Source organism: Chionomys nivalis, chromosome 6 (genome assembly GCF_950005125.1).
Source record: "Chionomys nivalis chromosome 6, mChiNiv1.1, whole genome shotgun sequence".
Classification (NCBI taxonomy): domain Eukaryota; kingdom Metazoa; phylum Chordata; class Mammalia; order Rodentia; family Cricetidae; genus Chionomys; species Chionomys nivalis.
In genome coordinates, this window is record NC_080091.1 from 99,688,893 (window position 1) to 99,704,187 (window position 15,295).

The 15,295-nt window shown below is 38.8% G+C and overlaps 1 protein-coding gene across 1 annotated transcript in view; it reads right to left on the minus strand.

Annotated features, from left to right (window-relative positions):
* The window catches only part of Ccdc18 (coiled-coil domain containing 18), a 127,810-nt gene that overhangs the window by 50,308 nt on the left and 62,207 nt on the right, over positions 1-15,295 (minus strand). The window contains exons 15-18 of the mRNA XM_057772154.1: positions 12,763-12,894; positions 10,221-10,355; positions 10,017-10,094; positions 2,179-2,295 (exon numbers count right to left, since the gene is read on the minus strand). Coding sequence (XP_057628137.1) covers positions 2,179-2,295; positions 10,017-10,094; positions 10,221-10,355; positions 12,763-12,894 — 462 coding nt within the window. The remainder of the gene's footprint in view (positions 1-2,178; positions 2,296-10,016; positions 10,095-10,220; positions 10,356-12,762; positions 12,895-15,295) is intronic.

Here is a 15,295-nt window from a genome sequence, read left to right on the forward strand (position 1 = left end):
GCCCTTAGGAGGCTAAAGCAGGAGGATTATGACTTAGAAGCTGCCTAGAGGCTACACAGCAAGACCTTGCCTGTGTACGTGGGTGGATGCTGAGGTTGTAGAGATAATAAGACAACTCTTAATAAATATATTAATACTTATATTAATATATTTATTAATATATTCTGTCAATTATATTTTAAATAAACGCTGATTGGCCAGTAGCCAGGCAGGACGTATAGGCAGGACAACCAGACAGGAAGTAGAGGCGGGTCAATGAGAACAAGAGAATTCTGGGAAGAAGGAAGCCCATTCCTCTGCAGTCCTAGCCCAGTCACAGAAGAAGCAAGATGTGACTACCTCACTGAAAAAGGTACTGAGCCACATGGCTAACACAGATAAGAATAATGGGCTAATATAAGTTATGAGAGTTAATAAGAAGCCTGAGCTAGTGGGTCAATCAGTTTATGATTAATATAGACCTCTGTATGGTTTCTTTGGGACTTAACAACTGTGGGAACTGGGTAGGACAAAAACCTTAGACAACAAATGAAAGTCTTAATTTTTGTTTCATGTGTGTGTATACATGTAGAGGTAAGAGGAGAACTTGGAGGAGTTCTCTCCTTCCACCATGTGGGTTCTAGGGATAGCACACAGGTTTTACTTGCCAAGCCAACTCTCCAGCCTTTTAGAAAAGGTCTTTAGTAACTGAAAATTTTACTCAATAAAGTTTAGTTGTTAAACCTAATTTTTTTTTAAAAGAAAATAGTACCTCACTGTGTAGTCATTGATGGCTTAAAACTAAGTAGCTCAGGCCTGCCTACAACTCACCATCCTCATGAGTAGCCACCCAAGGGCTGGGAGTTTAAGTCTGTACCACCACATCCACCTTCTAAAGCTGATTCTAAACTCTTCAAGCAAGAAGAAACAATTTTTTTTTAAGTTTTGCCAGCACAAGGGTGGTAGAGGTAGGTGGATCTCCAAGTTCAAGGCTAGCCTGGTCTACAGAATGACTTTTAGGACTGTTTCCAAAAAACCACAACCACCACCAACAACAAAAAGTTTTGAAGAATTTTAAACTCCTACGTCTAAAACAATGCTTTAAATATTATTCAATTTATATTAAAATTACTATGTAATAATTGTAACTTACTATTTTGATGGCCTAAAAATAAGTGAATTTGAATTTTAAGGTATTATATTTTATGCTATACTGAAATAAAGTCTGTTCTTTAAAGAATATATAATTTAAAATATGTTTTTAGTGTCATATATATAAAGGCTACACTGTTCTACAAAGTGAGTTACAGGACAGCCTGCACTGTTAGACAGAAACCTTGTCTCAAAACAAACAAAAATTACATTTAATGTCCTCTTTCTACAGATATATGTTTAGAGCATATGCAGGTGATAAGGATGTAACTCAGTGGGGCGTCTTCCTAGTGTGTGATGTTGGAATGAGAATGGCTCCCAGAGGCGCAGATATTACAATACTTTGTCCACAATGGGTGGAACTATTTGGGAAAGATTCGGAAGTGTGTGACACTGTTAGAGCATGTGTGTCCCTGGGGGTAAATTTAAAGTTTCAAAAGACACAGCCATTCCTAGTTCGTTCTCTGCCTCACAACAGTGGCTACCGCTCCAGTGCCATTCCTGCTGCTACACTCTGACACGTTTGGTGGTCAAGGACTCACCCTCTAAAACTGGAAGTCCCAAATAAACTCTTCCTTCTCTAAGTTGCCTTGGTCACACCTTTCCTAGCACCATATAAACATGCACAAATGTTTGTACACACCTGTATTTTTTATTTATTTATTTATTATGTATACAATATTCTGTCTGTATGTATGCCTGCAGGCCAAAAGAGGACACCAGACCTCATTACAGATGGTTGTGAGCCACCATGTGGTTGCTGGGAATTGAACTCAGGACCTTTGGAAGAGCAGGCGACGCTCTTAACCGCTGAGCCATCCCTCTAGCCCTGTACACACCTGTAATCTTAGCACTTGATAATCAGAAGCAGGAAGATCATAAATTCTATACCATCAGTTATATAGCGAGTCTGAGGTTAGCCTTGGATACCCTAGGCCAACCTTGTCTTTAAATAATCCAAACAAAATAAAGCATATTGAGAAAAATAAAAAAATCAACAATACCAACAAGCATTTGAAAATTTTGCTAAATAAAAGAATAATTTACCTCTTCAGACTTCTTCTTCAGCTGTTTTTCGAATTTTTCCTTATTTCCTTCCAACTGATTCAAATGCAAAGCAAGTTCTTCCTTACAGATTTCTAAAGCTGAATCCAGTTGTCTGACCTAAAGTTTAAAAAAAAGCAAAGTATAAAATAAAAAAAAAAAGAAAAGAAAAATCAAGGCACTTGGAAGGCAGAGACAGGTAAATTTCTATGAGTTCCAGGGTAGCCTGGTCTACACAGTGAGTTCAGGACATCCAGGGTTATGTAGAGAGACGTTGTCTCAAAAAACAAAAAACTGAATTATTAATTAATGAATATTTATTATTTGTACAATATTTAACAGATTGATCTCCTAAGGTTACTTTACTGCTTGAAACACTAAAATCAGGTCAGTAAGATAGCTAAGTCAGCAAAGGCACTTTCCTGCGCAAGCCTGGTGACCTGAGACTGACTCCCAGAACCTCTGGTGGAAGAGAGCAACCAACTCAGCAAAGCTCTCCTGACCTCCACGCATCTGCTACAACGCCTGTGCACGTGCACTGTGGCAAACAATCGCAGCACACAGAGTAATACACAAAATTTAAACCTGAGGCAGGTCTATTTAGAATATGAAATGGTCTGACAGTAGAGACTGACTGAAAAAGCTCATTCATCAAGGCAAACCAGGGAACTAAGAGGAAGCACAGAACAGCCCTGAACAACACAGGCACAGGAGCACGTTCTAAGAAGGGGGTCGTGCTCAGGGCAAGGCAGCAGGAAGGACAACAGCGAAACGCTGGAAGCTCAAGTTTGTGAGGAGTAAGTCGTTCGAGATGATGTCAGCCAGAAACCCCAGAACGCTCCCTTAAGAAGGCAATCTTAATACTTATTTCTTAAGCCTAGACCAATGAAATAGGAAAGTGAGTACAGATATCCTACAAATGTTGCTAAGATGAGAATATTTGGAAATGTTGGTTTGTGAAGAAAAAATTTATCACACAGGAAAAACATCTTCTTTGCTTAGTACCTGTGAAAAATATTCTTTAAAAAAAACCAGGGGCTGGAGAGATGGCTTAGAGGTTAAGAGCATTGCCTCCTCTTTTAGAGGTCCTGAGTTCGGTTCCCAGCAACCACATGGTGGCTCACAGCCATCTGCAATGGGGTCTGGTGCCCTCTCCTGGTACACACAGACAGAATATTGTATACATAATAAATAAATATTTTTAAAAAACCATAACATGACTCAAGTGTTTATGTGTTATGTGTAATGCTTTGTGTTATCTAATATTAAAGAGCAAATCAAATTTAGTAACTTTAAAAAAATTAGCTCAAAATACATGTTCATACCCTTCTATTACTAAGATTCTTACCTTGCTTTTTTCTTTTCCCTTATAATGTTAAGCTTTAATTTTGCAAGGGAAGATTCCTTTTCTCTGAATAAAAACATCACATTTGAAACTATGAAAGAAATTTCAACAAGACTGGAGAGAAAAAAGAGAAATTTTCTTCTCGGGAACTATTTGAAGCTGTGAGTCAATGGTCTTTTATCCTGTTACATGTATTATTTTTAATAAAACGCTGATTGGCCTGTAGCCAGGCAGGACAGGTGAGGCAACCAGGCAGGATGAAGAGGCGGGGTGACCAGAACAGGAGAATGCTGGGAAGAGGAAAGGTCAGTCTGCAGTTGTCACCCAGCTGCAGAGGAAGCAAGATGAGAATCCCTCGCTGACAGAAGTACTAAGTAAGCCATGTGTCTTACACAATTTGACATTAAAAAATCGCCCTAGTAATTCTTTCTAAAAGGGAATTCTGAAGCCACCATTATGAGAGACTATCTCAGTTTGTTTATATAACTACTGACAGCCAAGAAGGCTGCCATTATGAATGACTATCTCAGTTAAAAAAAAAAAACTGTGGTCCTAGTAACAACAATTTTTAAAGATTAACATTTTTAAATTGTGTGTGTCTGTCTGCCTTTCTTTCTGTGGATTTGTGCACATGTGAATGCAGGTGTCAGATCCCCCTGGGGCTGAAGTTAAGAGGCAGGTGCAAAGATACCCAGGGTAAGTGCTGGGAACCAGATTGGAGTCCTTTGTAAAAGAAGTTTATCTGCGAGAGAAAACCATCTCTGAAGTCCTTAGTTTTAAAACTTTAAATTAACAGCTGTGTTAATCCACAAAAGCACAGTGGCACAGGCCTTTAATCCCAGCACTCCGGAGGCAAAAGCAGACAGACCTCTGAGTTTGAGGCCAGACTGGTCTAAAGAGAGGTCTAGGATGACCAGTGCTATGCAGAGAAACCCTGTCTAGATAGATAGGCAGGCAGGCAGACATACAGACAGACAGAAGATAGAAAAGCAAAAACCCTTGTTATGTTATCTCTCTTAAGCAAGAGAATGGGCATTAGTACCTGATAATAATACAATACATTACTCTGATAGGATTCATTAAAAGATGATAAAACCCATTGTTATAAGGTTACTGAGAAATCAGACATTCCCAAACCACTCCAAAGACAGTCCAATAAAATTCCTCTTAAACTAGTGACACCTGAGGGCTGGGCTGTGGTTCAGTGGAAGAAGACAGCATACATAAGGACAGCATGCCTGCTGGGCAGTGCTAGCGCACGCCTTTAATCCCAACACTTGGGAGGCAGGCAGAGCTCTGTGAATTTGAGACCAGCTTGGTCTACAGAGAGAGTTCCAAAACCGCCAGGGTACACAGAAGAAGCCTGTTTCGAAGAAACAATAACAAACCGGGCAGTAGTGGTGCATGCCATTAACCTCAGCACTCGAGAGGCAGAGACAGGCGGATCTCTATGATTTTGAGGCCAGCCTGGTCAATAGTGCAAGATCAGGGACAGCCACAGCTGTTACACAGAAAAACCTTGTCACAAAAAAATAACAACAAAAAAGGCCAGGCAGTGGTAGCAATCAGAAGGTAGAGATCTCTGTGAGTTCAAGGTCAGCCTCAGCTACAGAAGGCAGTGCATTCCAGGACAGGTTCCAAAGCTGCAGAGAAAACCTGTCTCAAAAACCAAAAAAGAAAGAAACAAACCAAACAAACAAAAACCAAGAAAAACCAATAAAAAAAAGGACAGCATATATAAGGCCCTGGCTTTGATCTTTTAAAAAAAAAATGTCTAAGATACATCAATCACTACACGTTCAGGAAGTTGTCAAGACTAACACAGAAGATGGCTAGATATTCTGGAAGTCTAAAAAGTTCCAAGGTTATACTGATGCGTTAGCTAGCAGAACTATAAAGAATATTTAGGTAATTGGGAAACTGTTAAACAACCCTTCCCTCGGGCAGCTACCAAAAAGCAGGAATGTGTATGGGAAAGGTGATGCATACATAAGCACGCATGGATGTGGTGAGGGAAATGGGTAATGTGAGCACAGCTATAGCTTTAGTGACAGAGTAGCTAGGTGTTCCTTGTACTATTCTTTAAATTCTTTTGTGGGTTTGACATTTTAAAAACAGAGTTATGTAAAAAAATAAATCAAGCAAAACCAATGAATAACAAAAAGATTTCTTATGTTACAAAATTTATCTTAATCCTATGTAAATAATCAACATGTACTGTATATAAACTTCTTGTATATGAGTAAAATCAGAACAACTAGTGTGCTGAACCGAATGGCCTCCTCTGGTGCACAGTGACAACCTGAGGATGCACGGCTTCAGTAATGCTCCTTTGTCCACAGATTCGTTGGGAGAGGCAGAGAATCCGAAGAGAAAGTAAACAGAAATCATAGAAAAGAAAGAAATATAATCTAAACCTAAGGCATAGTCTTTCAACAATCTATTTAACAGGTAACAAACACAATTGTTTACTTTATGGATATTTTTACCTGTTCAGAATTATTTTATTTATGTTGGTGCTAGGAATCAAATGTAGGGCTGTGACCACACTTGGCAAGGGGCCTAATACTGAGCAACATCTTCAGACTCATCAAACTTTTAGTTCTCACTGACCACACTTGAAGATGCAATTTTAAACTGACAGTTTTAACTTTCCTACACACAGTTCATATATGAGCCTTGAAATTAACAAATAGAATCTTGCAAAGGTACTTGGAAAGGATAATAAGATAATCAGGAACAAGGACCCCAGACTTCCAGGTTGAAATGGTTTGTACTGAGCCAGTGTGGCGGAGCTCTGGCACTGCTGCACTGCTGAAGACAGAAAGCTGCATAGACACAAAGGGAGACTACGGACCAGCATCTAGGCCTGTCAGGGGTAGGAACAACTGGAGAGCCGCCATAAACAGGCTGCCCATGCATGCTTAAGCATTGCCAGGGCATGAATGATGATGGCGGTAGTGGCGCATGCCTTTAATCCCAGCACTTGGGAAGCAGAGGCAGGTGGATCTCTGTGAGTTCAAGTCCAGCTTGGTCTACAAAGAGAGTTCCAGGACACCTAGGGTTACACAGGAAATCCTGTCCCAAAAAGCAAAATAAATAATTAAAATTACAAAATTATTTATATTTGAACTAAGGAATTTTGCTTCTATATTTCTTCCTCATATTTATTTTTTCCCCAAATTAAAAACTCATTAAAAGCATCAAGGAAAAAAATTCAATGTATGATTCATTCATTTTCTAATTTCTTATCTCTTATCTGGCCATTAATATATGGAAATTCCTTACTAAATGAAGAACTAGAAGTTTAATAGCTATTGAATATTATTTAACAAAATAGTTTCATGCCTACAACATTAATATTTATCTACCTTTTTTATTTTTTCCTTCTTGTTTGAAACAAGGTTCTTAGATGGCCTGGAACACACTGTATAGACAAGGCCAGCCTCAAACTTTCAGAAATCCTCTAGACTCTTCTCCCACGCGCTAGGGTTACAGACAGGGGCTACTATGACTGACTTGTATGCTAATATTTTAAAATTAAGTTTACTCTTATATAAGTAAATAAACTGATATGAGAGTAAATGTTAAATAATTGTTGAATTCTATAGGAATGACTATAGTGAGACAGTCAACATTACATTTAAAGTTTAGACTTACTATGCCTGAGAGACAAAAAAGAAAAAATGCCTCTAACATGTAAGCCCCTTGTTGTGGGATAATCTTCCTGGACATTGTGGAGATGTAAGATTTTTACCTCATCTGCCTAAGGCACCTTCTGATTGGTTTAATAAAGAGCTGAATGGCCATTAGCTAGTCAGGAGAGGATAGGTGGGACTTCTGGGCAGAGACAGGAACTCTGGGAAGAATCTGAGAGGTAGGAATTCGCCAGTGAGACACAGAGGAAGTCAGATGTACACTATGGAGAAGAAATAATGAGCCACATGGCAAAATGTAGATTAATATGAAAGGGTTAATTTGTTTTAAGATCTAGTTGGAAACAAGTCTAAGCTAAGGACAAGTTTTCATACTTAATAAAAAGTTGCCAAATCATTATTTGGGAGCTGACGGTCCATGCAAGTCCAGCTTTAGCCCCTGGCTTGTATACACATATATCATAGCAGCCCACTCCCCTTCCTCAGACGTTAAAGAGTGTCCATAAACTGACTGGTCCTGTAAGATAGTAGATCTGTTCCAGCAGGATAGCAGACTAACTCAGTCTCCACTTTTTTTTTTTGTTTGTTTGTTTCTTTGTTTTTTGGTTTTTTCGAGACAGGGTTTCTCTGTGGTTTTGGAGCCTGTCCTGGAACTAGCTCTTGTAGACCAGGCTGGTCTCGAACTCACAGAGATCCGCCTGCCTCTGCCTCCCAAGTGCTGGGATTAAAGGCGTTCGCCACCACCGCCCGGCCAGTCTCCACTTTTGTAGTCAAACTGCTACTCTGCTCAAAGGTGACTAGGACAAGTGCAAGACATATAAATTAGACCCTGCCTACACGTAGACAAAATACATCAGTCTCGTGGCTTTTCCTTCATCAGCTTTGGGCTGATATGGCTAGGTGATAAGTCTGGGGAGCATTCAGGTTCAGTACTGGCCCCACATTGTACATCAATATCAATAATATATAGCCTATTATTAAAATGTATTTATGGTCATAGTGAATCTCTAAGTAACCCCAGACCCATAACAACAAATAAAGACATAAGTGTTGGGCTGGGAAGATAGCTCACAATAAGTGTGGAGATCAGAGTTCAGATTTCCAGCACTCAAGTACAAAGCCAGGTATGGCAGCAAGCATGTGTATCCAATTCTACCATTAGGGAGGCAGAGACAGGCAGATCACAGGCCAGACTAAATAGCTGAATTGGCAAACTCCAGGTTTGATAACATATCCTATTTCAAAACAAAAAAAAAAACAAAAAAAAAAAAAAAAGAAGGACCGAGGAAAAGACCTGATTTCAACCTCTAACTTCCAATCACACATATGCATATATACTACACACACAACACTGCTGTGGGAAATACTCTCCTACACTTTAAAGGTTTATCACTAATATTGGCTTAATAAAACTCTGATTGGCCAGTATCGAGGCAGGAGACATAAGTAGGGCAACCAGACTAAGAGAATTCTGGGAAGAGGAAATGAAGTTGCCACCCAGACGCAGAGGAAGAAAGATGAAAATGCTGCACTGAGAAAAGGTGCCAAGAAATGTGGTTAAACATAGGTAAGAATTATGGGTTCATTTAAGTTCTAAGAGTTAGTTAATAATAACGCTGAGCTAAAAGGCCAAACAGTTTATAATTAATGTAAGTATCTGTGTGCTTCTTTGGGACTGAACAGCCGCAGGACCAGGCGGGACAGAAACTTCTGTTTACACAACACAAACATATTCTCTCACTCTCTCCCCCTCCTACCTTGAAGACATATTGTTTACATAGGTATTTACAATCATAAAACAGATTATAAAAAGAATTCTAGGCAAAAGTAGTCATCTTTATATTGAAGGTATTTATGGTACAAGATGACAGCATATTTAGACCTACTAACACAAATAAAAATATAAGGAATATATAGTAGTTCTTCCATTTTTACAAGAGAAACATTTCAAAGATTATACGATTGAATACTAAACATACTCCTTTTTCATACAGACAGACATGCATTCAATGCCTTTTCATCTTAATTGAGCGTTTACCATGCTCTGTGGCTACAGCTATTATACTGTGAGGTGTGACAGCAAAATTAGTGCTTTTTGTTTCTTAAATTTTTTAAATTATATTTATTTGTGTGTCGGTGGGGGAGATATGTGTGCATGAACCCTGTTCCTTCATAACACAAATAAGTTTTGATAACATTATAATTTTATATGAAAAATAAAGTATTTAAAAATACGTTTGTGTGTGTGTATGTTTATGCATGCGAGTACTCTCAGTGGCCAGAAAGGGTGTGGGAGCTGGAGTTACAGGCAGTTGTAAAAGCCCAACAGGCTGCTAGAACAAAACTCAGGTCCTGTGCAAGATTAGCATACACAAACCAGGTGCCCAGCACTCAGGAGGCAGAGGCAGGAGGATCTCTGTGAGTTTGAGGCTAGCCTAGTCTACAAGAGCTAGTTCCAGGACAGTTGGAACTGCTACACAAGGAAACCCTATCTAGAAAACCCAAAACAAAACAATAAAACCAAAGGCGTACATAATCTTAATCACTGAGCCAATTCCTTAACCATTTAATTGACGTTTATATATTACAATTTTAATAATTTATTGGAAAAAAGCCATAAAAATGTCTGTAATAGTAAAACAGAGGCCTGATAAGCTGGCTTTAGCAGATAAAGATTCTTTTCTGCAAATCTAATTACCTGAATTCTATTCTTGAGATCCATTTATGATAGAAGGAGAAAACAAACTCTTGCAAGTTGTCCCATGACTTAACACTCATGCCATGGCATGTGTATGCACACAAACACACATACACATACACAAAAAGTATACTATACTAGCCTTGATTGTTTCTTCAGATACATGAATTTGCAATGCTTTCAAAGCTTCATCTTTCTTCGTATTTTCTTTTTCCATTTCCTGTAAACAAGTTTTGATAGAAAAAATGTTTGCAAATAAATATTGAGAGTATATTAAATATATGCTACAGAAACATAAACTTAAAATGCTAGCTTTCAAATAGTACTTTTAAAAAGATGACTTTACCACTTTACTTTCCGTCAAGAGCCTATCTAGTGATTCAAGGTGATGTTGTTTATATAGTATATCTTGCTGCAAAATGGACATAGTCTTTTCTTGTTCTTTGAATTGCTGGTCTCTTTTCTCTAGTTGACTTTCAAGCTAAATATAAAATCAAGATTTTCATGTTATATAGTTTTAAAACACTGGGAACACTTTAAACATAAATATATTTGAAAGTACACAGATTTCTGCATTTTAGAAATTTCCTTTAGTTCCCTTAATTAAAAAAATAAATCATAAATCTCTTTTCCCTTTCTTTCATTATTCTTATTATTGACTGGTCTGTTTTCATGCTTTTATTAAATATGTGCAGTCATAAACAATATGGAATAAAATTTTCTGTCTTGAAATTTTACATTTATTATAGCAATATCTTTAAGTTTTAAAGTTCAGGGTTTCTCAATACCTATGGAGCCAGTCCTGGAAGTCACTCTGTAGGTCAATCAGGTTGGCCTTGAACTCACAGAGATCTGACTGCCTCTGCCTCCTGAATGCTGGGATTAAAGACTTGCACCACCATTACCCAGATAATTTGCTTTTTCTTTTAATCAATATAGTTTCAGATGTTTGTTTGTTTTGACATGTATGGGTCTAGTTCATTTATTTTAGGAAGTACTAGACTTAATATAAGAAATTAAGGTTTACTTTGATATCTTGCTTTGATTTCTGTAACCTATTCATTTCAGAAGATATTCTATTCCAAGTATATCAAATTTTTTTTCTCTCTACCTTTACCCTTTATTATTTCTGGTTTTTTAGACTGAGTCCCAATCTATCATACTAACAACAAATGACAGTTACAATTATTGTAGTTTTTCTTTGTCTTTCCTCTTATTTCATACTTTCATGTTCTAATAAGAATAAAATGGTATTTATTGTCTTTGTCTCATTTTTGGAATTTAAAGTACTTGCCTTCTTTGTTAAATGAGTTTGAAAGTAATTCATCTTCTTCTAGTATACTATATAATAATGTTATTTCTTCCTTATGTGTTTGGAAGAATTTGCCAGTGAAACCACATAGACCTGATTTTTTTTGGAATAATGTGAAACTAAGTTTCATTTATTTTGTTTTGAAAAATCAGAAGTCATGATGCATTCCTGGCTGGTCTGAAACTTGCTACATAGCCCACACTGGCCTTGAGTTCATGGCCCCTACCAAGTGCATTATTCAGTTTGTCAGCATTGTGTTTTACTGTCAACTCAGGGAGATCTGTCTGCCTCTGCCTCCCAAGCAGCGGCTGCAGCCACTGTCACCACCATCACCCTGCATGATACAGTTCTTTTATTCCTAATTCTTTTAAAGCTCTAGCTCCAACTGATTACCAGTTTGAAATTTTTACTGAACATTTTTAGAGATTTTCACTATTGATGTATTCTTTTTTTAAAGAAAATGGGGGATGGTATCACATTTTATTTCATTGTGTGTGTGTGTGTGTGTGTGTGTGTAAATGCACGGAGGCTGGAGGACAACTTCCAAGAGTCTCCTCCCCCGTGTAAGTCCTGCAATCTAAACTCCAGTATTCAGGCTCAGCAATAGGCAGCTCTATCTGCTGAGCCAGATTAATAGAGTATCCGGTTAGTTTGTACAATGCCCTGGATTCCATCCCCAGAACCACAAAATGATGATAATGATGATGATAATAATAATATTAGCATTGGACTCAAGTGTAGTGGTGATGCAGTCTTTAATCCCAGGACTTGGGAGGCAGAGAAAGACAGGGATGTATGTGAGTTCAAGGCCAGCCTGGTCTACATAGAGAGTTCCAGGACAGCCAGAGATACATATGAGACCCTAACCCCCCAGTCCCCACCCCCAGGAAACGAAACAAAAATTATTTAGAAAGAGTGAGATTCTTATTATATGTCTTGCCGTTAAGTTTTTTTATGCTGTTGTTTCTTTATTTGCACTTAAAGTTTGGGTTAGAATGCTTAAGGTGATATGGGATTCTCCTCTATATGCTGTGATTACCATTGATTAATAAAGAAATTGCTTTGGACCTATAGCAAGGCAGAACTTAGCTAGGCAGGGTAAACTAAACTGAATGCTGGGAGGAAGAAGGCAGAATAAGGAGAAGCCATGTAGCCCCACAGGAGACAGACACTGGAAATTTACCCAGTAAGCCAACCCTCGTGGTGATACACAGATTAATATAGATGGGTTAAATTAATATGTAAGAGTTAGCCAATAAGAAGCTAGAGCTAATGGGCCAAGCAGTGATTTAATTAATACAGTTTCAGTGTGGTTATTTCGGGAGTCTGGGCAGCCAGGAAACAAGCAAGCGGCCTCCCACTACATTAAGGTTCTTTTCACTACTAAAGAATACATTAGCCTGGTGGTGGTGCATGCCTTTTTTAACTCAGGAGGCAGAAGCAGGTCAATCTCTGTGAGTTCAAGGCCAGCCTGGTCTACAAGAGCTAGTTTCAGGGCAGACTCTAAAGCTACAGAGAAACCCTGTCTTGGAAAAACCAAAAAAAACCAAAAAAAAAAAAAAAAAAAAAAACTTACTCGTTCAATCTGTTTTTCCATTTCTTTATGCTGTTCAAGGTGAATTTTCTTTGCTTTTTCAAAAGCAAAACAAATTTTCTCATGTTCTGTATTGATATTGGATTCAAGGTTTCTTATTTTTTCATTCTTCTCCTAGAAATAAAAATATTGGGCAGAATATAACCAAAAGCTATTTTAAATAAAAATACATGAATCTAGCAATAAACCTGCCACATTCCATTCTTACACTTTAATCAATAATTAAACAAGAAGACTGATTTCCAGACAACATGGTAGACTAGAAATTGTCTCTGTGGTGGCCCAGTGAAGAAGTATCAGGATGAGCGAAAGCAGGAAAAGAGCAAACTCTGGAGATTCCGAAGAGGAGCAGTAGGACCACTCAGCAGCACGGAGAGACAGGATGTGACGAGAGCCCCACAGAGCAGTCTCAACCCACATGGCAGAGGGAAGGCCTCCTCCAAACGTTACCAGGCAACCCTAGTAAACACGAGATCAAGAGTCCTGCTAACAAGACAAATCCACAGCTCTCATGAGCCTCAAACCCAGCTGCTGGTCTGGCTAGGACAACGACTTCTTGGATAAGACAGATCAGGAGTAGAGGAGCTCTCCGGGCCGTGACGGGACACTATCTTCAGGGAACCTACTGTTTAAAACTAAAACGCTCTGGGGGTCTGCACAAAGGGAACGAGCACCTGCTCTGGTTGAGAGACTGACTTGGGATGCAGCCGCAGAAACATGATGGTAGGACGCTGACAAGATGAAGGGAGGAAGCAGGTGTTGGGCAGTCAGCTGTGCTGGAGAGGGAGTTTGCCACTAGCAGTCAGAAACAGGCTTCATCAGCTGAGAGTAACTCTAAAGAATGACAGCCATGGGCATGCGAGTGGATGAGTGTGGGAACAGATAAATCTCTGGAGCTGTTTCTGTACTGGCGCTCACTGATGTAGGGCAGAGAACTCTGAAATCCCAATGGACTGTTTGAAACCCAGAGCTCATCCATTCAGGTCCACCACGACTTCCAGTGTATTTCCCAACAAGACGGGAGAACCCGCCCAGCTCACGGGAGTAAGGAGCGGACACTCCCTGTGAGAAGGGAGCCTATTAAAGAGACACCAGCACCACACAGGCAGTGTCAGTCACAGGAGACACCAGAGTCTAAGTAAACCTCAGCTCTCTCCTTCTCCCAGCAAACTCCAGTTTTCATGGCGCCAGAAAGAAACTGATAAAGGATATCAATTTTTTCTTGTATTCTGTTTTTCTTGCCCCTCATTTCCCTCTTTTCTTTTTATTATGTTAGTATTTTCATTTAATCATGCTTTTATTTTTTATTTATATTCTGCTTAAAACATTTATGAAATTTGGTCATATTTCTTTTTGAAACTTTTTATTGTTGTTTTTGTGAGACAGGGTTTCATTCACTGTGTTCCCTTGACTGGCCTGGAACTTGATATATAAACCAAGCCGGCTTTTAACTGAGAGATCCACCCATCTCTGCCTCCCAAGTCCTGGAATTATAGGTATGCACCACCATACCCAGCAAGTTATCACTTTTTTTCATTATTGCACAATAATTTATTATTTATTATTCATTGCCCTATGTTTCTTTTCTTTTCTTTCTTTCTTTTTTTTTTTTTTTTTTTTTTTCGAGACAGGGTTTCTCCATAGCTTTTTTTGGTTCCTGTCCTGGAACTAGCTCTTGTAGACCAGGCTGGTCTCGAACTCACAGAGATCAGCCTGCCTCTGCCTCCTGAGTGCTGGGATTAAAGGCGTGCGCCACCACTGCCCGGCTTTGCCCTATGTTTCTTTCCCTCTCTCTCCCTTATTTCTTTTTTCTACCATAGTTTTACTTATATTTTTATTTTATCCTACTGGCTTATTCAAAATTTAAAATTCCTTGTTTTTATTTTTCTTTCTATTCTTGTATTTCTCTAATTGTAATTATGAATACTTTTATTATTGAAAAATCCTTTTTCATTTTAATTTTTTTCGCCGGGCAGTGGTGGCGCATGCCTTTAATCCCAGCACTCGGGAGGCAGAGGCAGGCGGATCTCTGTGAGTTCGAGACCAGCCTGGTCTACAAGAGCTAGTTCCACGACAGGCTCCAAAACCACAGAGAAACCCTGTCTCGAAAAACCAAAAAAAAAAAAAAATTTTTTTTCTAGTATCTTGCTTGCTGCTGCTTCACTTCTTATACATTTTTTTTTTTAATGATAGAGTCTTATTATGTAGCCCTGGTTAGCCTGTGGCTCACTATATAGACCAAGCCTCTGCTTCCCAAGTGCTGGGGTATGGGCAGCAGGCACACAAGTGGCACACAGACAGGCTGCATCCAGACAAAACATCCATTGACACAAAACACAGTATTTTTTCAAAATGAGTTTTGCATTTGGTGGAATTTTGGTAGCCAGCTCTCCTTTCTCCCCATGGGCCTATTCTGGTTCAATTTCCAGCTCAACCTTTCTCCTTTCCTCAGTCAGAGGCAACCCACCTTGAAACTTAACAGCTTGGCATTTTTCTTCATTTTTGAACTTGTTTA